The sequence below is a fragment of the Thermobia domestica genome, chromosome 13 (genome assembly GCF_964235325.1).
Source record: "Thermobia domestica chromosome 13, izTheDome1.hap1.1, whole genome shotgun sequence".
Classification (NCBI taxonomy): Eukaryota; Metazoa; Arthropoda; class Insecta; order Zygentoma; family Lepismatidae; genus Thermobia; species Thermobia domestica.
The window spans coordinates 169682737-169708590 of NC_137466.1; the positions used below are offsets into that span (position 1 = coordinate 169682737).

Sequence of the window (25854 nt, forward strand, 5' to 3'; positions counted from 1 at the left end):
ATCGTGAATCGCAGTAGACATACAAAGCTGAGTCACACATAGCACTTCAAGAACTACTAATTCTTGAACAATGTGCAAAGGCCATGCGTTAACACTAATATAGATTAATTAATTAATAAAAAATATTCGATTTTAAGAAAGCAAGTGACCCTGGTTACGGTGCAAAGTATTACAAGTTGTGTCCAGAAACAAAGCACCAACTGCCATCGTCACTTGCAAAAGGACTAAATTAGAAAGCTTGTACATTACATTACAGGACCAAAGCTAAAAGCCAAGAATTATAAATAATAATAATAATAAAGGCTGTTTAAGAGAATTAATTAATTAAAAAAAAACATAAATAAAAGAAAACATATGCAGCTGAAAGCTTATACTTTGGCATGAAATGTTACTTACTATTATTCTCTTTTTTTTCATACATGACTTTACCATCGGGGCCTGTGTGGAAGTGGTGTAAAGAAAAGAAAAATGTTAGGACAATGGCCTCGCCTTGGTCCCTCAATCGAAATTAATTACAGTTATTCATTCCATTTGACAGTGATTATATAATGAAATGATTATGATATTTATTATCAGTTGGTGATGGAGTTCTTTCCAACAGAAAATGGTTAATGTAAGAAAACATAATATGATCAAACGAAATTAATTACAACAAATAAATTAAATTGATACAATTAACTGGAGAGACCCATTTGTAGTACTTTGATAATGAAGTGACTTCAGTGGTATAAATGTATTTTGAATCTTAGCCATACAAGAACAGAAATAAAACATCAACAATCATACTCTATATGTACATACATACATACATGATTTTTATTAACTCTGGAGGCTATATATAAAATTCAATAAATGATATTTACACTGAATACTAATTACAGAGAGCTTTCAAGCCTCAAGCAATTCGTCGACAAAATGTAGAAAAGACAAGACAAACAATACTAAAGACAGATCTGATTCTGTTATCCATTTCTGCTATGACAATACTCAAACGACTGACTCCTTCCGTTATTCGTTTTTCCTCTCTTTCTTTTTTCTTTTCTTCTCCTCTTTACTTTGTCATCTAGTAGTTCAAGACTTGAAAGCTAAGTTCTCTATTTTGCATTTTTCATGCAATTATATTCTGAATAATCAAATAAGTAACTTTTATTTTCATTTTTATACTTTTGTTACCGAAACAATCATATGTATATTAACATATTCACGGTGACTTAAAAAATTGTGAACAAATTTCGGGAGATAATTAGACTAAAACATAACAAAAGGAATATAATAATTATAATAATAAATATACACAAACACTTGTTACAGAGATGTAATCTGGCGAGAGCATATGACAATAAATTTCAAGGAAATATATCTCCTTCTAATTAACAGGACGGGGAGAGGGGAAAGAACAATTTCTCCATTCGCGGAAATTTATCCCTGGCTCACATGACTGGAATAACTCTTCTGGAAAAGGATATTAATTTCCTCGTCTAGTTAAAATCATTTCCAGGTAAATGAATTTTACAAAATTTTGAATTATATTCCGTTGCATAACAGCATTTATGTTTCGATCTATAACTCTATGAGTTTCAAGTATTAAAAGAAAAGAAAAAAATCACGAAAGAAACCACCGTCAGATAGAACTAAATGTAAATACAATTAAATACGTGTGTGTATATAAACAACTACGAAACCTACAAGAAGTCATAAAGCATTCCAGTCTTCTTCTATGTCGCACGCTGCTTGAACATTCATATTTACATAGCACTTACCAGTATTATGTAATTTTTCAAACTGCTTTGTTGTTATTATTTCTTTCCTAAGCTTTTTTCCTAGTTAGCTGGGGTCGGCTTTACGGATCACTGTCCTCTACCTGTGTCTATCTTGTATCATATCCACTCTAACACCACACTTACTGTATCGTTCTTCACACAATCTTCCCACTTCTTCGTTGGCCAGCCTCGCGCTCCTTTCCTATTCAGTTCTATAGCATCCACTTGGTGAACTAGTATTCCGAAGGTATTCTTGTTACATCTCAGTCTACTTTCTTGCAGTTTTTTCCGCCACTGGTCTCGCCTTTACTATTTCCCGGACCACTTCATTCTTAATTCTGTCCTTCCGCGTCACTCCACACATCCACTGCAGCATCTTAATCTCCGCAACATTCGACTTCTGTTCCTCTTTCTTCTTCGTCGTCCAACATTCCGCTTCGTATAATACACAGGTCTACTACTATTTTGTATACTTTTCCTTTAAGAGTATTGGTACTTCTGGTCTCAATATTTTTTTCGTTCTCTCCATTTTGTCAAACCGCTGCTAATTCTACTGTTTACATCTTCTATTCTGTATTTTCCTGCGGAATTGATACCAAGTACTTGAATTTCCTCGTCATTACCACCTCTTCTTCTTCCAGTCGTATTCTTGTATTGTCGGTTACATTCTTCCTGAAAGAACAATCTAAATATTTTGTCTTAGTTTAACTAAGCCCTTGCTTTCCAATGTTCTTCTCCAGGTAACAAATTTCTCTTGCAGTCCTATCTTCGTCTCACTAACCAACACCATGTCGACTGCAAATAGCATATTCCAAGGTGGTAATTCTTGGATATTTATTGTAAGTTCATCCACCGCAACTGCAAAAAGATATGGGCTACGATTAGATCCTTATGAAGTCCCACATTAATTGTGAACTCTTCTGTTATTCCACGCGCTTTCCACTCCTTTCCTAACATATCTTCAATTATACAGATGTGTGTGTTCGGAACACACTTCTTCAGTGCCCACCAAATAAGATCTCGTGGCATATGCTTTCTCTAGGTCGATGAAAACCATATGAAGGTCCATCTGGTATTCTCTGTACTTTTCCATTAGCATCCTAAGTGCAAATATTGCATCCGTTGTCGATCGTCCTGACAATAAACCGAATTGGTTCTCTGTTATTTCGGTTTGTCCTCTCAATCCTGCTTTTATCACACTCTCCCAGAGATTTTTGCATGGCTCGTAAGTTTTATTCCTCTGTAGTTTCCACATTCTTGCACACCTCCTAAAAACCGGTACAACGTAGCTGCTTCTCCATTCTTTTGGCATATTTCCTGTTTCCAATACCCTATTAAAAAGTTGAGTAAACCATTGCACTCCTTGCTTACCTAAACTTCCCCATGCTTTGATAGATATCTTACCCGGTCCTGGGTCATTATCACTTTCCATCTTTTTCATGGCATTTTCTACCTCTACTATGGTCACAGACCGTATCAGTTCCTGATTCGTGGGCAGACTTTCGCAAGTTCCCCAGGTTTTCTTCATTGAGCAGTTTCTGGAAATACTCCTTCCATCTCTTTTTTATCTTCTCTTCACCTGTCAGAACCTTGTTATTTTTATTCTTGATGCAGCGCACATGTGAAGTCCTTTTTTTTTCCTCTCTCTTACCTTCGAAAGCCTGTAAATCATTTTTCTTCCCCTTTTTTTTTTCTAGGTTGTTGTACAACTCGTCATAAGTTTGGACTAACTGCCTTCTTGGCGTTTTTCTTCGCTTCCTTGTAATTCTTCAGGTCTTCTTGATTGCCAAAGTTCTGCCATTCTTGGTATTGTTCCTTTTTCTCCTTCATAGCTGCTTGAACTTTTTTATTTCACTGCCATGATCTCTTATCATAGATGTCTCTTTCTTTCGTTTCTCCCATAAATTTTCTTGTTGTTTCACTGAGTGCTACTGATACTCTGGTCCACTCCTCTTACACGCTCATCTCTTCTCACTTCATTAGCAGACTTGCGATGTGGTAATTTTCTTCCGAATCTTTTTAGCACTTGTCTCGTTTATTCTCCACCACTTCGTTTGGACAGAAACAATTTGTCGTCTTTTTCCTACTTTTTCTTTGATAAAGATGTCGGCTACTAGTAGGCAGTGTTGCTCCGCATTTCCTTGCAGTGCTTTGCATTACATAAATTTTGTCTTCTCCATAAGATAAAGTCGATCTGAGACCTTAAGCTGGCACTCTTATATATAATAATGTGTTCTTCTTTCTTCTTATAGAGAATATTCGGATAGCAAGATCGTACGCTTCCGCCAGTTGTAGAATGTCCTCGCCTTCCTTATTTCTGTCTTCCAATCCATATCCTTGATATATTCTTTCATATCCTGATTTTGATCGTTCTACATTCGCATTTGGATCTCCTACTAGGACAAGTTTTCATGTGTCGAACAATTCTGCAGAGTACTACCTAATTCCATACAAAATTCTTGCTTTGTCTCTTCATCACACCCAACTTGCGGGGCATAGGAGCTGACTATATTCAAGGTTTCTCTATCTCGTAGCGCGAACTTAACATTTCTCACAGCCTTAAGGTGGTCACTTTGCACGTCGCTTCTGAGATACACCCTTTTTCTCACTCACATTCCTTTAGCAATCTGGCGTCTTTTTAACAATCGGCTGGCCATCTGAGGTCAATCCCCAACCTGGAGGACCAGGATTTTCTGTCGGAGTTTTCTCCCCTAATTTGAAAGTACTAGTACTACTACTAAAATATTCAAACTACTGTTAAAACTACAAAAAGTACTATTAAAAGTTACAGGTTTGCTACTCAATTTATTGATTGATCTACTACTAAAAGTTACCGAACTATTACTGAAAGTTAGAAAATCACTTGGATATATTTATAACTGCGCTCCTTGTACCAACTTCAGCCAATGGAACCACCTCCAATATATCCATTCATAAGTCACAATAAAAATGATGTTGAATTTGGTATTTTATACATATATTAAATAAATATAAAATATCCCAAATTTGAGGTAATCTTTCTAGAAATCCCGTGGGTAGACATGTTTAGAAACAGTTTCATTGGACTCAGCTTCCCTAAATTAGTATAGAAAGCTCATTCATATTGGCATAAACGGTAATAGTGACCCCGCGTAGGGTAGTTGTTAACGCTCTCGCTTTAGTACGAGCGGTCCCGGATTCAATTCCGGTGGTGACACTCAGTCGAAAAGATCTAACATCTTTTTCATGCTAGCCATCCTGAGTAAGATTTTTCCTGAGTTATTCTCATTTAACTTCAGGCAAAGGCTGCGAATGTAACTAACTTAACGGTCCCAGGCCGCTTGCTTTCTTCTCCATTCCCCTCCTTTCTTCGGAAGGAAGGACGTCATCTCCCATACATGCCAGCATTTAAGGCCGTAGATGCCGTAATGTTCAGAAATTTGTATAAATAATAAACTAATATTATAAAGAAGCGCTTGATGAGAGTATGCCTGATTATCAGTCTCAGCTTAATAAGTGGCGTAGTTTTTGTATAGCTACTTTTTTTTTTTTTTTTTTTTTTTTTTAAGGTTTACAAACAATTCATTTTTCTCGATTTTCTCGAAAACCGCGCATGAGGTCTTGTTTGATAAACTGGCTCATTTTATTATTTAAGAACTTGAATCATTTATAAACATTTGAAAAAGATAACTTTCAACAAAAATTAGGTGCTCAACATAGAAGAATTGAATTCTGTGTTTTATCTGCTTCAAACCAAAACAAATGAAATATTACATATTAGTAATGTGATTTCTGGATGAGTTTCTTGTCTTTTATATTATAAGTTTTCTTCAGTCAGTCATAAGGATAGTTGTATCCGCTCTATATGAAATGGCGATAGACCTTGAAGAGTTCAGCAAGTTTACGCTACAAGATATTGTTCAGGTCCTTGGTTCTAGAGTTATGGGCCATAAAAGGCAGGATTATATATATATATATATATATATATATATATATATATATATATATATATATATATATATATATATTCAATTATTATTTAGAAAATAAATGTATGGAACATTTCTGTTATTAAACCTTAACTTGAGGAATAAGTTAATGCTGAGACAGTTGATTACCGTCTAATGCTTGAGATTGGTGTTCTAAATGCAGTATATACTTAGAATAAAGATTTACTATTAAAAAATCCACAATAGAAAAACTTTAATTAGTATTGCTCACGAGACAGAACGAAACTAAAAATAAGGTTTTCTCGCCTCGTCTCGTAAATTTTGTAGGTCTCGTCTTGTCTCGAAGAATGTTTCCTAGTCTCCTCTCCATTGCAGAAAATCTTTTCTCGTCTGGTCTCGAAATTTGTCTTGTTTCGTTATGAGGTGTTCGGAGACGAATAGAGATGTGTGGTAGTGATTCTATACATCAAAAGATGGAAATAACTATTATGTACAGTACATAGTGGAAGGTCTTGTTTTTATGATTATTTACATTATAATAGCATAGTTAGGACATAGAAAAATCGCTGTAGGATATGAGGATCGAATTTGAATTAAGAGAGGTATTTGGTTTCGTCGATAAGTGGACAACAAGTTTCTGTGAATTTTATGTAGTAAGTGCAGTTAGTATACTGACGGAAAAAGGTGTACTGTAGAAAATGTGTAATATTGGAGAAATGAAATGAAATGAAATCTTTGAGTTTTACGTCCCACGGTTATGCCGGTTAGGCTAAAGGAGACAGCGATGATGAATAATGAATGTAAAATGGTGGAATGAAGAAACTGGGAGGAAACGGGAGTACCCCGAGAAAACCCACGCACACGGTGTTTGTCCGCCACAAAGTTTACTTGGCGGGGGCAGGGATCGAACCGGGACCCCAAGCACCAGAGGTGAACGCTCTACCACTGTGCCACCGCGGCTCCTAATATTGGAGAGAATCCCGTTGTTGTGGATATAAGTCAAATGTAGAAACTGAGTAAGTTATTCTGCTCAGATTGACATAGTATATATGGGTAGAATAAGAATGTATCCTAGGGGGTCACGATTACAACATTTCTTACTTGAAGCTAACACTTGAAGTTGGGTCACGATTACAACATTTCTCACTTGAAATTGACCTTTAACCAACATTATACTCCGCAGTATTCACGATAGGCTACCTTAAAAGTTTCATACAAAAACTAACACTGTAACAAATTCTAAATACATTCTTCAGTTTGCGTGTTTAAATACCTATTTGACCTGAATAACTAGCTTTAAATCTAATATCAAAGCTTTCGAACTACAACAGAATACATTCGCAGTTGAAGTTACGCCGAGAAAGTATAAAATATAGACAAAGTAAAAAGGTAATAGCGATTCTTTTGATTGCAAAATGTTCAATACTACAAGCTTCGTTTCCTAGTATATACCATAGTGGTGTAATGTACAGTCAGGGTAAAATGTATAGTATGATACAAGTTGTTGTGTCATTTGTTTTCCAATAATGGATATAAGATGTGAAATCAGTTTTCTTTAATTTAATGCTAATATATTCTCTATCTTTACGAAATAATCAATTAATGTAAAACTGTAAACAATATAATTTGTGTCAGAGAATAGGGAATATTGAGACAATTAAACTAAAGATATCACTGAATATAAAGCACCCAACAGAATTCCAAGTCGTCCACCTATAATAAGAGAGTGATCCTATTTGAAGAATCTTTTCAGGGAACTGAATGAATATATATATCTAACTTAGCTATTTCGTCAACTCAGATGTAAAATTACGTTTCAGACAAAACTGCTTCTAGAACTTTATTTATTATTATAAACACTAACTTCTCTTCTATGCAAGATATGGCGTATTAACTTCAATATACCAAAAGAAATACAAACTACTGCTAGCCGATGAATTCTCCTGTTCAGCTAACATTCGTAAACTAACACGAATGGATTTTTAAGAATGCTTTGGTAAACTGGATCAGATTCTGACATTTTTAGTAGCATCTACTATACCTACTGGTGTATGTTTTAATATTTATAAAACTACATTTAACTTCCATACGAATAAAGGCGTCTTTTCTAGATTAGGGTATTTATGACTGCGTGGTAACTTGAGTTTCCTCCTTCCTTTATAATCAAAAACATCTTGCATAATTCTTGACACTACCACATTAACATAAATCATAACGTAAATAATTATTTACATTCATAACGAAAACTAAAAGACAAACACATCTGAAGATTTGTCACCACTCCATACATTCTAGTTTCTTTCTTTTCTTGTAGTTTAATTTGAAAGTGAAAACCTTTTTGATTCTTGTAAGGACCCATGCATACAAGATCTTTTATATTTGTTTCTAACAAATCGACAGTGGATGTAGATCTACATTACTGTATCCCCATTCCATAGCTATACATTCATGAATTGCCTACTTCACTTTTCTTTCCTTTAAGTGATTAACCCACTTCGTGCATGCGCAGTCTCAGGGTTGACACCTGATAGGGGTACCTGCCTCGAATAAAAACTTGAGTTATGGTCCAAATTCAGCTTTAAGCAGTGAGTCACGCCGTATGGTCTACGTCCTGAAAAATGACGTTCGATTTTGAGTTGAGTTGATTTTGAGTTTAACGTCCCTTTCAGTAGCGAGGCTATATGAGACGGGACCTACTGATTAACGTGGAATCCGAACCACATAAGCACCCGCCGGGAATCGAACCCGGGTCTCCCATGCCAAAGACGTTCAATTTCGATAAATCAATGAAATTATTTTACAATTAAACTTTCATAACAATTAGCTGCAAGATGAATATCAGTAAATTTCAATACTCAAGCAAGTTTTATTTACGACAAGCTTCTGTCAAAAAATAAAATAAATATATAAATAACGAACGCCTAAATTAAAAATAGGCACTCGTATCGGTAGTAGTGTCACAATATTACATTTTAGAAGAAAAATACAACATGAGGTCAATTTAGCTGGTTCGACGTACTTTAAGACAACAATATGATATTAATTATGAACATGTAGCATATGTAATTTCAACATTTTTGTCTACATTAAATTATTTAGGCGACCTATACGTACAATATTAATGGAATAAATGAAATTGTATAAATTTTTAAAATGGATTTAGCATTCACATTCAGAAGAAGAAAGAAAATAAATTTAAGTTACATATTAAGGCAAATATCTGAAGAAGTACTTAAAAGAAAACTGAAATATATTTACAGTCATTTACATAGAATACACATGATCTATCAGAAACGAAAAGAAAATCTGATATTTTTTCGTAGTGGGCGATTATTAAAGGAGGAAAAACCCAAATCCATATGAACTTTCCGAGAACAAGTACCATTTAAAAAAAAAAAAAAAAAAAAAAAAAAAAAAAAAAAAAAAAAACACTTGTACTCGTACAAGACAGTCGTAAATTACAAAACTTTACACACAATGTTTAATAAGATAATGTTAGACAAAAAATCACAGTTCTGGAAATGCCATTAGAAAGTAGCTAACACGAATTGTATTATTTGTAGGAGTATATTTACTAAGTACTGGAATTCTCAATAGTTAGAATTAATCATAGATAAGAATTTATTATCACCCTCATACACATGTACTTACATTGCTTTGATTAGCAAATTAAATGGATAGTCTAGTAAATTTGTTAGTGAAGTAATAAATCACTTCTTGAATTGTTATCATCTTCCAACCTACACATTTCATGAAACATTCATGAATTTTTTAACAAATGGTTTAACCGGCTGCTCAGAATCCTCATATATTTATTCTATTGTTTTTATTTATTTATTAAATTATATTACTTAAGAGATCCTGTTATAGCTATTTTGATTATCTATCAATTTCTTTTTGGCCTGGTTATTTGCGCTTTCGATAATGTGTAACAACTTAATATCGTATTCCTTTGTATCCCTACATACTACAGTAGCACATCTGTAACAAATTTAATCATGCTTCACATATGTAACGACTTCACCATCCTTTCAATTATTTTATAGTCCAAGCTCTATGTAACAAGGGCACTTACATATATAGAAAGAAAGAAAGAAAGAAAGACAGAGAGAGAGAGAGAGAGAGAGAGAGAGAGAGAGAGAGAGAGAGATTAAAAAGAAGAGTTTATAATCATTTTATTAACATTCAAATATATCTAGAACACATTAATAATTTCCTGAAATGATTCATTTTAAAAAGTTACAATAAATTAAATTTTTTTATGGGCACTATGTAGATTCTTTATTTACCATGCTACTTTTACATTATCGCAATGATCTAGTTTGGAGTGAGAAGAATTTTCGTACTCATAGTTTATTATTATTTATTTATTTATTTATTTATTTATTTATTTATTTATTTATTTAATCTTTGTAGTGAAATGTCTACGTATGCTCTTATCTACAAAACTGAAATTGTGTCATTAAATTGAATTAAATACAAAACAAATGCATAAGGTCATTGTCGTGATTACGTTATCTTGTTTCCTTTTTCGAGTTTATTTATTTATTTATTTATTGAGTTTGATTTTTCATATTACACTTTTTCTTCGTAAGTAAGGTTGAAGAGGAAAAATAATCAACGCAACAGTGTTTCATATTATCTGTTTCTACATTTCCTATGGCATAACCATTTATTTACACAAAGGGAACAAAAATGCACGCAATGAAATGAAATTTATAGAAAGCAAGTGAAGAATAAAATATACTTTCGAACGAATAGGGAACAAAGCCGGCAAATGAACAAGTGTGAAACAACAAGAACCAAAATATTCGTGAAAAGTTCATTAAGACAGAGTGATAGAAATTTGAAATAAACGGATGGTTGATGTGTCATTAATAAAATTTCCAAACAGATACAAACCTTCTTCCACTTCAATGCCTTCAGCCTTGAGAAGTTCTCGTAGCCTCTGAATTTCTTCTTTGAGCTCACGGATGAGTTTAGCATTGGCATCTTCATTAACAACAGCCTTGCAGACTATCTGCTTAGCACGGTCAGCATACCTTAAATATAAAGCTCATATTAGTCATTTTAACAACAAAAAGAGATACACAACATACGCTGCCCACTAATTAATCAAAAAGCACCTGATACTGTGTTTTTCAATGAATTGTAACTGTATTTACACATTTTACTCGGTATAGCGAATTATATAAATTTCCATTTTAATCTTTTATTAAGACTAGGCTCATAAACAAAGGAACACGAATTTTATGCATTGTAACTTTATATAGACTTGACCTGCAAGTCTGCTTTCTGTTAGTCACTACTGTTTAATATAAACTTAAAAAACTTGAGTCAGTTCAAAATTCCAAACAATTCAAAGCTCACATCCTGTATGTTTTTGATTTCTCTCATACATGTATGTTTTTCATTTTCCTTTGAATATGTGGCGTACTTAGGAATTTGTTTCGGGGAAGGAACTATGCACAACACGGCGAAGCAAGTGAGCAATTGCCCACCTAAGTTTGAGAATTAAATTTATTTTAGTCGATTGTATCCTAATATACTAGGAGAAAATGTGAAACTCGTATGTCGGTGGGGGATCTTATCCCCCCCCCCCCCCTCAAGGCAAATCTGAAATGACGCTCCTGCAAACACACGTTGAATATTTGTAACCTCATTTCAACTTCACTGATTTCACTTAGGAAAATTAAACGGAAATATTAAGTTTTATTTGTGTACGATTTCAACTGAAAGAAAACGTTGAGAAAGCTGAAGCTGAAATATACTGATTGCAGTTTAAATAACAAGAATTGCAGATTGTGAATCTTATGTGATATAATACACACAAAAGTCGAGCATCTATTCATAGAATATTCATAGTCTATTCATAGAATAAAAAGGAAGCATCCTCTTGGCTTATCTAATTACCCGGGCTACTTATTCCCCCCCCCCCTCTTGATTTTCTTTGATTCAAGCATTTACCTTTCTTTTTAACTAAACGATGTAAATATTCCTTTGCTATAATAACTAAAGTCCCGCTATGTTGATATCCGTGCAAATTGGTGTGGAACCCAGTTTCACTTATCAGCTCCTCTTTGTTTTGGTGTTACTGACGACAGCCGACTTGAATCACAACTAACAACGGTCGGAAGTATGATAGGAGAAACGAAAGAAAGTAATAACTAAGCAAAAGGAACAGAAGGGTACAATGGACGAAAGAAAGAAAAAAAGAATGCAGTTCTTACATGGAATGAAATTTGACAAATACAGTATTATTTCTGAAGGAAGAGCATAGAAATGGCAAGAAGGATTATTGACGTTGAATGCGAATTCGGGGGGAGGCTTGAGCCCGATAGTCCCCTAAATACGCCACTGATTTCCCTAAATAAAAATAAGGAATTCCATTTCGGAAAATTCTACTTATGTAAACAAACTTTCATCTATAATATAGGAATGATTCTTCTATTTAATACATAGTCACGTAGTCATACATTTTCTTTTAGGACAGCTTTATGAGAAGTCAATACTAGTTTCATGATCTTTAAGTGATAATGAGGTTTCATACCACATTAGAATTAATAACCAACGTTAAATTACTGTCATATTGGTCAGATCAACTGACTAACCTTTTTTATCCTTTCTTTACCCTAAATTAAGAAAAAAAAACTAGATGTCAAAGTTACAGTATGAATTAGCGAAAATACGAAGCGATATTATTTATGTACTAACAATTGCATTTTGTCATTAGTTTATGTTTTATACTTGTATTAATTACAATTATTACTTTTAATATAGTTTTACAGTACTAAAGTTCCCTCTGCTAAATTTAAAAAAGCAAGCTTTTTGCATTTTTTGACGACTGACATAGAATAGTATCTGATACACACTTGTTACTTTTTTTTTTTAAGTTACAAAATTATCGTAAATACATACAATTAGAATATACAAGGAATAGACTTATTGCAACTGATTACACACCGAAATTACGTGCAATTAATAAAGAAGCTCCACAAACTAGCGTACTGGGACCAACACTTTTCCTTGTGCATATTTTTCCGAACATCCAATCAACATTTTTCCAATAACACAATTCTATTTGCAGATAATAAATATTTGAATACAAAATTCGGATTTGAAAATCTTAGGTCAAAGAATGTTTTGCTTCAGCTGTATACTACATTGTTTTCAGAATCTGAGAGTTAATCATGAGAAAACTAACTGCATACTATTTTCCAATACAAATTGTGGAAATTAAACCAATGTAAATATTCACTTGGACTAACATTGGTATACGTGTCTCAAATATTAATTGCCGAAAATTGAACCAATACAAGTCGCCTTAAGTTGAACTAATATAAGATAATACATTTTCACTAGTTACATCAAAGTTTTTGAGAATTACTCTTGATGAGAAAGTAGAAAGTTGTATTAAAAAATAAGGTGAATTTGTCTCTAAAATCCAGAGTTAATATGTAGTTATTTTTACTTATTTATTTTTTGTATTTCGCAAATACCAAGGTGAGAGAAGTCTGACGGCAATTACAGCCTTCTATGCCAACCCACCTGGTACCTACAGCAATATAAAGATGGTGCATCGACTTGAACATTACTCTAAGGAGGTGGTTCGCGGTGTTGTTAGTTTTTTATGGGACAAGAGGCAGAAACCCCTAACATTCATCAAGAATTGAAGATCTATGGAGAGAGTGTTATGTCGCAGAAACAAGTGTATGAGTGGTGCAACGCATTCGCAAGTAGTAGGAGGACTGTGACAGATGATGACAGAAGTGGCAGACCAGCACCGTCCTTCACCAACACATGATACGATGATTCGTGAAGACAAAAGAGTGAGGTTACGTGACACTGCAGATGAATTTATTTGGACCTCTAAAAAAATATTCAGTGAGGAGCGTTTCCATATACTGGAAGAGGCACAATAGGCTACGGTTACCTGGTTTAGGAAACCTGGAGCAATATTTCTTTGCAAAGAGCACGGACAATTTGATGTCACGTTGGAATGCACGATTGTACCGCAATGGTTCCTACGTTGAATGTCAGCGTGATACCATGTGCCAAACTTGATACAGTTTCGGATATTTATGTTTGCATAGTTTTCAGTAAATTAAAAATTAAATTTACTTTTTGATACACCTTTGCATATTTATGTAATTTCACAGAGTACTTAACAAATATACTTAGTTCAGGATGTTTTGTTGAAGTCGCTAGCTTCCCTAATTTAGAAACTATAATAATAGTTTCATTTCTATTTTCGAAGCTCGTAACTAATCAGTTAAAAAAAATTAAAGATTAAATTATTTTAAAAAATTCGTTAATTTTAAATTTAATCCATTACGTTTTGCAGAAATTAATTTTTAATTAATAATCGTAGAAAGAGTTCATAAAGATTAAAAAATAAAACTTTTTTTTTTTTTTTTACCTCGAAAATCATGTGAATGGGTATTCTGCAAGATTTTTTTTGTGGCTTATTTCACAAACTTCATGGACGGCTCCACTACAGAAATGGATTAATGTAAGCTCCTTTTTTTAAAATAGATCCAACTTGCCTTGAAGTCTGTGTCATGGACTTATGGACTTTGTGTGACTATGAAATCACTACTATTGAAGATTATTATACATACCTCATATTTGGTATACTTTGGCATAATATACACAGTTTTCAAGAAGAAAGTCATTATAGTGGATTAATCACATGAAATTTTATCAGGTACTATGATGAATTCCTAAGACACTGCAATCTTTATTACTTAAAAAACTCCGTACAAATCCTATAATACAAGGTGGGGTACAGAGGACAGACATTTTGAAATGGCTAAAACTCCCTACCAGGTAAAGTGGAAGGTGTCATTAAGTTCGTAAAGTCTTAGTATTTTGTTGCCTGTTATTTTATTTTGGCTTCTATAATTTAATTTAATTTGCAGATTAAGCCATGGACCCGTGGACGATAAAACACCGTGCTTTTGCCTATGACAGTTTTGTCAAGAATAACGAGTCCATCGTTCAGCGTGACTTTCGCTGCCACTTCAATATCCACAGACATCAAGTCGTTCCTACTTGTAACACCATCCTACGTTAGGTTAAAGCACTTCGTACACGAGGTATACTAATGAACAAGAAGTGCCAGGGGCTACACAAACGTCACGTATCCTCGAAAAGTGGAAAGTCAGTCAAGCCGTGCTGTTGAGTCCTCATCCCAAAGAATTACATGAAAGACTACTACACAACCCCAAAGCGACGGTTTAGTGTATTATAGGCAAAACTACCGTAATTGGTCCTTACTTTTGAGACGAAGATAACGGAAATCCTATAACCGTGAACTCGGAGCGCCATATCGAGGTAATCACATACTTCTTATTTGAATTAACGACGAAAACGTATTCCCATTCGCTGTGTGTGGTTTTTACAGGATGGGACAATAGCTTACACAGTTAGAGCATCAATGGCCGTTCTTCGCCCTCTCTTTCTTGGCCGCCTTATTTCCGGATTTTGGGACATTTATTGGAATTCTCGGTCCCTTGACCTGTCCAAATGCGTTTATTTCTTGCGGGTTTACTTCAAGGCACATGTTATACAAACATAGGTTTCGTACATTGGAAGACCTGAAGGAAGTTATTCGCATGAAACAGCCGAAGTCAACAGACGTATGTTGAAAACAGTGGATGCCAACTTCGAAAAATGTCTTCAGAAATGCATCAGTGATAACTGACACCACATGTCAGATGTTGTTTCCTATACTTGATATTGCAAAATGTTATTTCAATGATTTTCCTTAAAACGTTCGTCCTTTCTGCCCACCCTGTAGATAGCAGAAGTCCTTGTTTGAAGTATGCACCTTCCATACTGAGGAACTTCTATTGCCACATTTATTACTCACCTGAGTGTTGAAAGTGTCTCATCGTAATTAATATCAGCTGGACTAATAGCAGCTATCATTGCAGTCTTTGAATTTCCGCCCAAATTTTCTCGCAGTAACCAGGTTAATACTGAATCTCGGTAGGGAATGAAATCAGCCTTCTTCTTCTTTTTTGAAGCCTAATAAACAAGCAACGTGAATCAGAAATGTGTGTATTAACACAAGAAAGATCGAGAGTGGCATAAAATGCCCATATTTTGTTTTTCTAAATTACCAACTGTTTGATACAAAAAAAAATTTGAGAAAATTTGTTATTGTCAATTCAGTTATGTACAATATAATGTATGACTCTTAACTATCGACTTTCTGTGTTATTTATTTAAATTCATTTACCTGAAACTGCTAAATGTAGCAGTCAATACAAAGTACTCTGCATTGATTCAATGTCATATTGTATCACTTTTCAACTCTGTTGAAATTAAAGGAACTAGAGTTTCCAAAATTTCGTGTAAAAGTCTTTTAAGTTAGCTAAATGCATGCTCCTAATCTCTAATCACTATTTGAAGTATACTAATTCAAAATTAAAAACAAAAAAGAAAAAGAAAAATTATAGTAAGTGATCAACATTGAAATTATAAGTAGTAGAACTTGCAACCTTGGTAACTTAAAACAAAAGTTTACGTAGCAAGAGCTCTAAATGAAAACTACACACGAGCTGGATATGATAGTGATCTCAGCTTTGTTATTGTTGCAGTTAATTATTTACGCTACTATAATGAACGTTACTATAAAATTTCGTGTGTTACTATAAAATCTTTTAAGTTAGCTAAATATATGCTTCTGACCTCTAATCACTATTTGGAGTATACTAAATCAAAAATAAACAAGTACAGTAAGTGAAAAAGTCATAGGTACAAAATGCCTACCCTTGGCCCTACTTTATATATATATACGGGGAAAGATTAAACTATCTTGAGTATTCGTCAAAGGAATTTAAAATTCCAGAAGCTTGATAAGCTAAACTTATCCATTCAGAATATGACTTCAAATCATAGGATAAGTTAATTTCTCTAGATTTTCAAACCTCTGTGCTATTTCTTTTAGTAAGATAATAATAAATGCAACAGTTTGTGATTTTCTCTTTTATTACCCGAGGAATAATAGAACTGAAGGAGCAGAGAACAGTCAATTTCCATTTTCACGTCGGTGCACAATTAAACAGGAGAATATTAAGTCAACATATTAAACTTTTCATACTTTAATATAAAGATCTGGAACATTACTTCACATCATTATTACATAAAAATCTGCAATTACTTAAATAATTATGTAACTTTACACCAATAAATACAGAATCTAAATTTAATTTTAAAGCAAACTGTTTCATTAAAATTATGACAAGCTTCATTACAAGCACACATTAAAACTGTTTTATTTTACCAATTTGATTCATTCTAGGAATTGACTACATTAACTCGTTAGAACACCAAAGCTATAATTTGCATTTAAAAACAAAACAACTTTCGATCCTCTATTCTTGATACTATTATCAATTATGTCAAGCATCATAACATTATTAACTTACCTTTATTCCAAAACAAAATATACAGCAGGAAACTTATGTGAAAATTTACTCTTATATTTAATTGCTAACAATACTATTTTAAATACTTCACGTTAATTTTTATCAAGTTTGAAGTAAGCAGTACTTCAGAAATAATTTATTAATCTGATAACACACAGAATATATTGAATTTTTCAGATATTTTTATTTTATTTTTTTAGTATAATAATATGAGGTAAAAACTACACTACAAATAAATTGTTAGCAAAGATTAAATAAGTAAAATAATCAACTATGCAACATGATAAAAAATGGATAAAATCAAAATAAATATGCTTAAAAAACGTTTATTACAATGAAAATCTAGGTAATGCACATTTGTTCAGATACCTGCTAAACGAATATTAACAGCTGTATAAATCTCTTTTTTCATTCTATTCATACATCCTTTGCTTTTAATTTTCTCTTTTATCCTTGCTTCTAACTATTTTCTTTGTATATAATATTTCTCTTAATAAAACAAGTAAGAATTCTCCACAATTCAAATTTTATATAATAAATGAAAATGAAACGATACTTTGGTTCACAAATATGATGTAGATTTAAGTATGAAAAATATTCTAAAATAACGTAGATTTTAGTACGAAAAATTTTGAAAATTAAGAGAATTTTGAGTTTTAAAGAACGGTGCACAAACGTAGTTCTTGTAATTCCTCCTCGATTTCCTTTTTTTTTTTTTTTTCTGTTGAATCAATAAGATTACTGCATTACTGTATGAACTAGTATTATTAAACATAAAATAACAAAAAAATTATGATACATCTACCTTACGGTCGAAAAGTGCTTAACACTTACCGACTATTCCATTAAAAATGGAAGTAAGAGAAAGAGAAATAATACAAATTGTAATTAGTTTAAAAGCTAAAATAGAACTGAAATTAAAAGTAAACTAGTTTTAAAATACTACTTTCTTTCATCCAATTTAACTGCCATTGATGAGAATTAGCATTTATATTTATAACGACGCTCACACTGAAGACCCAAATCTGATACTAAAAGGATACATGGCCTAGGTCAGGTTAATTTGGTTTTCTACAACATTAATAACTTGATTTTCCACATAAAACGGTACGCAAAAAATACCATAATTCTACAATCTCTGGATCTTTCTCGATGTTCTTTTATGAGAAATTAATATTCACCTCTCCCTTTGGTTGTTCGCTTGATGAACTATTATATAATCGTATACTCTCTCTAAAGCTCGGAAAATAAATGCAAAAAGAACAATGGTAATAAAACAAAATGAAAATAACAGTTCGAAAGTAATAAGTGAAAATGAAATGAAATGTTCAGCTTTTCGTCCCACGGTTATACCGTCTAGATTAAAGGAGACAGTGATGATGAGAAATGAGTGAAACGATTGAATGAAGAAAGTGAAAGGAAACGCGGAAAATAAAAAAAAAAATGTGTTTGTCTACAACAAAGCCCATTTGATGCGAGCTCAGATCGAACCAGGGACCCCATGCATCAGAGGTGAACCTCTACCATTAAGGCAACGTGGCTCCGACCGAAGATAAGTGAAACAGATAAATATGATCAATGGCGCCTCATACTTAAGGTGGCGGGAGCTAAGAGTGTTCAAACTCCTCGTACATGACATAAAGAAATTACCCTGCAATACAAATAATAATAAAAATTATTATCAGGGTGTAAATTACCCGGGGGATTTTCCACCACAATCACATTTTCCAAAGAAACTAACGGAAACATCCCTGCTGAAGGTACTTGTTTCCTTCCCCCTTCTCAAATTATGTTTAGTAATAAAAAGATATATTGCCAAATTATACCTTTAAAAAAAATCCGCTAGCTGTATTCCGAAATGAAAGATGAAAACTATTTACTTTTGGCTTCTAATTTTTTTTATTACACAGTAACCATAATATACACAATTCTTTTCTTTGTTTTCACTATCATCCAGTTTAACTACATTATTCTATTTTACTGTGTGCCTATAGTTGTAACTTGCAACCGCATCCTTATATCCTTCAGTTTGTCGTCAGAGGTGAATTTTGATGACGTTATACTAACTACGTATCGTGAAGTCATGTATGGATTTGCCAACATCTTACAGAGTATACATATACAACGCAAGATACTTTCAGTCCTATTCTCCAACGCATTCTACAACGTTAGGTGTTGGAATCTCAGACAATATGTACATAATTTAGTCATCATTGTTAAATTTAATGATTTAATAAATTTCTTGTTTATTACTATTGTCAAATAATAATATTTTTGGTTGCGTATTGGTATGGGGAGGAGGAGGGGACGTCGTTATCCCATTTTGAATTATTGTACCTTCAGATCTCTGTCCTGTAGAGTCCCATTTTACCCTCCCCTCACATCAATAATATAATTCGCACACTAATTATTACTACTATTATATAATACAATTTTGAAAATTTAAATCAAGATTCCATCTCCATTTTTCTAAACTTTATGTTTTAATTGTAAAAGATGTGCGTGAGGATATAATTTACAATATGGCTGAATGTCACTATTTATTCCTCAACTATTTTAGGTACACTTATATGTATGACCAGGCAAAACAGAAAATAGTTTCACGGCTATCCTACGAAAGAACCAATTTTTCTAGGTTAAAATGCTAAAGTAACAATGGAAACATTAAATTAATTAATTTCAAAAGGCATACATACACGCGAGGTAATCACAAAACAAAAAGCAAACAGCTTATAATTACTTTCAAACATACATTAAAAATAAAACATAATATAATAAATAAAACATAAGATTAAAAAAAAATGTAGATTACAAAGGCATAATGGGACTTCCTATTCGACAACAGTTCGATCAACATTAAGTATAACTATCCCATCACTTTCTTCGATTAACTAATTAACCTGCAAGAAGTTATTGCCGTTAAAACGCAATGTAAACATCTACAATCTTATATATCGATTTTGATCGCAAAAAGCGAACAATAGCACGGCATTGTATCATTTTTACTACTTTTTATTATTATTATTGTTACCGATCATAGATAACCTTCTATGTCAAATATGTGTTTCAAGTATTATTCTTTCAATATTATGACTAGAATAATCTTCAAATTTCAGACTGGTATACTGACGTTATGTATTTACTATCAAGCATTTGGTGATATAATACTATATTTGGTAGTAGTATTAAAAAACTGCCATTTATTTTCGTATTGAAAAAAAAAAAAGCAAACAGCTTATACAAAATAAATCAACCTTTCCAATTAAAAAACACAAATCAAAATAAATAATATTAAACGTATGTTACTATTTTCATAATGATAAATTTTGAAGACATCCCAAGAATACTTAAATGCATAAAATATGACATTTTATGTTAAAATATTATCCTAATTGTTCCAAATTGTCTCATAATGTTTTGATGCTTAAAAAGATTTTGTTCTTTCTAAAGACTGAAATACTGCTAACTATATTTTCAATATACTCACACTCCTTCATAATAATTATATTTAAAAAACTTCGTTTACTAGCAATTATACAGTCCATTTAATTTTTTTCTAATTATTTAAAACAATACACAAACACTATACTACAATTTAGAATTTTACAAAATATTACAAAACGAAGGTGGAGGTTACCTTCTAAGTATTAAAAGAAATGCTTGGAAACCTATTACGAAACCATATATTAAACTTATATATTTCTTAGCTAGAGAAAGATTTCGAAGTACGAATGTCTGTTTCACAATATTCTGTAAATAATATACTAAAAGATCAAAATTGTTAATTCATTCATTACCGAAATTTAAAAAAAAAAAAAAAAAAAAAAAAATCCAACCAAACAAAACTTATGAAATTTTCACAGACAATATTTTAGTATAATAATATTTATTCTTGCATATTACCAGAACTATTGAATAAAGGTGTTCCTAATGTTTACCAGGCAAGATTAGAGCTGTTTTTAGGTAATTTGTACGTCAACTAATTAAAGGGCTGAATACTAATACCTCAGAAAACTGTAATTACTTTAGGTCATTATTTACAAATTTCGGCCCATTTTGATTTGACGATTTACTGTTTCTTTTCTCGCTCTCTCTTTTATTATTTAATTACAACAAAAGAACTGTATTAAATAAATACCGGAACTCTACTACATGACTAAGATCATGCATGTATCCACGAAAGAAATAAAATAAATGTTGTCCATAATATGCAGAAGACAAAAATTCATTACGCGACGATGTTGCTCATCACACGCAGAACAAAACAAAACTAAACGTCTAAGTTTTTTTGATTTATGGTACATACGATAGAAATAACTAAGGTTGGCACATAGAACAGAAGCCGTTTATTGTACACATAATAAAAATAAGTTACTTTGGTTATCCACGGTATGCACGACGAATATAAATTAAATGAATAATTTCGTGCATGTTATGCAGAGGAAAAATAAACGAAACAACTAAGGTCAATCATAGTGCGCAGGACAAAACTAGCGATTAAAGTCTTTTAAGATAGTGAACGTATTAAACTGTGGGTTGATTTTTCATAATTTTGACAGATAAAGTAGGACTCTAACTAACACCGACTTTTAATTTTGTTGTAAGCATTTTTGGAAGTCAGTAATATGTATTTTAGAACAAATTACACGCGTAAGAAGAAAGAAAGAAAAAAAAAAAAAAAAAGGAAAGTAGTCAATACTTACTATTTCAGCCAAAGCTGATATTACTTTCCCCAACGTGGTTAAACTTTTATTGATGTTGGCTCCTTCTTTTAACCTTGTTCCTTTCGCTCCTGTTGAGTCGGCTCTTTCAGATCCAGCCAGATCAACCAACGAGATTTTGCTCACTTTTTCTGTCGAAAGTTCAGTGACTTTATCAAATCGCTGCTGAGTGAAAAAAATGGTGAAGACAGCATGAGATCTGCTTGACGTTTCGTTCATATTTGTTGCTGCTACCGTTCTGTTGGGATTAAAAAAAAAAAAGTTCATTATAATCAAATTTATACAACATTTAAAAAAAAATACACAAAACCATACTGTAGTACGGTAGAATGTTGAATTTTATTCACTTCTTGGTATTTATATATCGAAACAAGAACTACTAAACATCAAATTTGTGATTAAAAATAAACTAATTACCGAGAAAAGCAAGCCAATTTACTACTATAAAAGTAATATCTTGTGGCAGTTTGAACAACTAACCACTTGGCTTCATCAGATACTATCACATAATAAATTGGTTTGCTTTGCTTACTGATTAGTTTATTTTTAATTATAGTACATAATAGGCACGGCTGGCACAATGGAGAATATTACCAAATTTATGTATGTTATGGAGATGGATTAAGCTAAACACTCACTTGGCATTCAGTACCGTATATCGAAAAATCCAAATAGTACGAGCAAAATTCGAAATCTTAAGCTACTTGCTATTAAAGATGTAAATTGGTATCATGAACATAATGGACTTCATAAGATAACGGTTGCGTTTATCGTATTTTCCGAATTGTCTGTTCCTGTTTACGACGAGTGTGAGATAATACTGCTAAAATAATTCCTATATTAAAATAGTCAGTTATTCAACATAATCTTATGTCAAGGATGATAATTGAAGACATTTATATATAATCATATTAACAACGCTACGGTGAGAAAGGACTGGTGTCCATAACTTTAGAGCTAAACAATTAATTCAGAAGTGTGGTCGAAAAACTTCATAACCCGATTGTACTTTTGTAGTATCCTGATGTACTTTCCTCAAAATAATTTAATCATCGTAATATTTATTAACAACTTAAGCACAGTCGCTGAATAAAGATAAATTTAAAAAAAAAGAAAAAGAAAAGAAAAGAAAGAAAGAAATTCGAAAAGGTGTTTACAAGATACGATTGGGATTTTGAGTTTAGCGTCCCTTTCAGCAGCGAGGGCATATGAGACGTGGACCTACTGATTAACGTGGAATCCGAACCACATGAGTTTACAAGATACGATTCTGCACATTAATATTGTGAATTTGGAAAGTAAAAATGGAAATCAATATTTTAATTTTATCGAAATCTTTATGTTTATTTCATACATGTGGATTTCTTAGTTTTGTTTTTTTCTATCTGCTTATTAAATTGTCTAGATAAACTGAAAAAAAAAAAAACAGCATTATATCTATATATATGTGAATTATGTTATTTGTTTCCAATTGTATAATTTCCGTGTCATGTAAAGCTGAGTATGCAACAAATTGTAAAAAATTGTAAGAACTTCCTAGTAACTTATGCAGATGAACGTATTTCTCTTAAACTGACATTTTTTGCACATGTCGAAATTTTGCATTTGAGCCACTACATGTAGTATTTTTCCTCGTTTCAGTACTATCTCTTCAGTGGTATATAAACTGAGGGCTTCTCAGTTTCATCCAATTCGGTCTCTAGTATAGCCACCCATAACTAACAGATCAATACCTCAACCTTTCAAACAGTCGAGTCCGCAAAGTTAACTCTGAACTCATCCTATCCTATAAATAACATTCTCAATTATTATCTATTCGCATTCTAAGTTGTACTGAATAAGCAGTGAATCCAGTAGATTCCACATTTAGTCTCATTCATCGATCTACAAGGACGAGCTGTTTCCAGGTTCATAAGAGGGAAGCCATCTACGTCATCAACAACAGGTTAGTAACAAATATGTTCCTTGCATACACAAATTCACTACACTACATTAAACACACTACGTTCCCTAAATTTTCAATGAAAGACTATTACGCTCAGATATAAAACATACTTTTGTGTCAAGCAATTCATTTCTGCGAAAAGACTAAGATTACCAATACGAGATTGGTGAAGTACGTGTGTCTTTATGGCACTGGATATTGTAGTATTTAAGGTCTACCTTCATTCCTGTAACAGTATCATTAGGGCATATCGACAATATATAACTTCAATCGCCTTTATTCAACAATATGGTTCTTGTGGGTTATCTACTTTGTCGACAACACCCTTCAATTTTACAGAATACCTAAAATATAAATATTACCTAAAATACTACACAATACCTAAAACAGAATATTATAGAGCAGCATATGGATTGTAGTAAATACCTGATCCACAAATTTGTTGTCAGACTTCATTAATCTGATTGTCTGACCTACAATTGTTAACATTTACAATATAATAATTGTTGATATCCTAAGAATATTCCAAAAGTTAAAGAAAAAAATCGCCGTGGAATTTTTCACAATCACTGACAGTCTGGAGGAAAATACGAAAATTTAAGCCCACTTAATTTCGAGACAATACATTCGGCTCACGAATCGCAGTTTTCTAAATTCCTAATTTGTTAGAAATACACATCTGCATTGTATTTTACGAAAACAAAATGATGTATCAAATCACATCGTCACCCTTACGTCTGAGAAACTACTTTAAAATCAAACAACAACCCTGAAGAAACAGAAATAATAATAATAATACTTTTATATAAGACTAGCAGCGTTCACCCCGCTTCGCTGCGGTCACCCCGGAACGCAATAAACTTTGTTACTTAGATAATTTTTACTTTTTCGCTTTCAAGTGATATGATAAAAACCATAGAAGATTGCAGTAAATGTTAACATTATATCGCCTGTCATTTATGTTAACCCGCCCCGCTTCGCTGCGGTCACCCCGGAACGCAATAAACTTTGTTACTTAGATAATTTTTACTTTTTCGCTTTCAATTGATATGATAAAAACCATAGAAGATTGCATTAATGTTAACATTATAGCGCCTGTCATTTATGTTAACCCGCCGAGTGACACGGTCATGCGGGTTGCATATAAATACGTTTATTTTTATACCTATGATGAACTAACAAAGGATTTGTACGTTATGGACACTTGAATGGTCAATTATCTCAAGACACTGGTAATTAAAAATTAAAGTGATATGATAAAAACCATCTAGGGTCCAAATCCTAATAACCCCCCAAAAATAAAAGAAATTGGTTCAGCCGTATTAGCGTGATGAGCTAACAAAGGATTTGTGCGTTCTCTTTTATATAATAGATATGAATAAGCTTACCGATCTGCAGCTGACGTGATGTCACCGTCTCGAGAATGTTTAGAAATCTTGCTGAGATCTTATCTTAGCCCATGAAATAGATTATGAAACGAGATAATTTTTCAACCAGTTTTCAAAAGACAGCAAAACTACTAATCAAACTTACCGAGCTTTATTTCCTTCATCGATGAGATCATGAATATCTTGATATGAAGTGACTGCTAATTTGGAAAGATCTTCAACATATGGTCCCAACAACGGATGTTCTCTGACTCGTAAATTACCTTTATTCTTTGGATTTAGCAAGTCCCGCACTCGCTCACAGTAAATTTCCATGTAGCTTACCTATTTCATACAGAACACAGATACACAATATAAATACGTGAAGTTCCATGTTGTAATGTAATACAAAAAATTAAGGCATCAAAAAATATTTTATTCGAAGATCTTCCTATATGACAGATAATAATGCATCGAAAGGAAGTACTTTATAATAGTACTTTTTTTAGAGGATCAAGAAGCACTTCCGCTATCCATTACTATTTATTATCTACTTTGTACTTTACTGCATCAGTACTTGTATTTTTATAATTATTGACAGGTTCCATATCTGTTAACACATATATAGATGTCAAAATAGCCAAAGGAACACAAATTAATCTAATCTATAGATTTAGGCATCATTATAATAATG

At 32.6% G+C, this 25854-nt stretch overlaps 1 protein-coding gene across 9 annotated transcripts in view; it reads right to left on the reverse strand.

The window, feature by feature from the left end:
* Positions 1-25854, reverse strand: part of unc-104 (kinesin family member unc-104) — a 209262-nt gene that overhangs the window by 59880 nt on the left and 123528 nt on the right. For 8 of the 9 annotated variants that reach the window (XM_081736858.1, XM_081736861.1, XM_081736859.1 and 5 more), the window contains exons 6-10: positions 25327-25505; positions 21831-22086; positions 15564-15721; positions 10592-10731; positions 397-438 (exon numbers count right to left, since the gene is read on the reverse strand). In XM_081736858.1, coding sequence (XP_081592984.1) covers positions 397-438; positions 10592-10731; positions 15564-15721; positions 21831-22086; positions 25327-25505 — 775 coding nt within the window. The remainder of the gene's footprint in view (positions 1-396; positions 439-10591; positions 10732-15563; positions 15722-21830; positions 22087-25326; positions 25506-25854) is intronic. The other variant, XM_081736862.1, reaches the window with a different exon arrangement.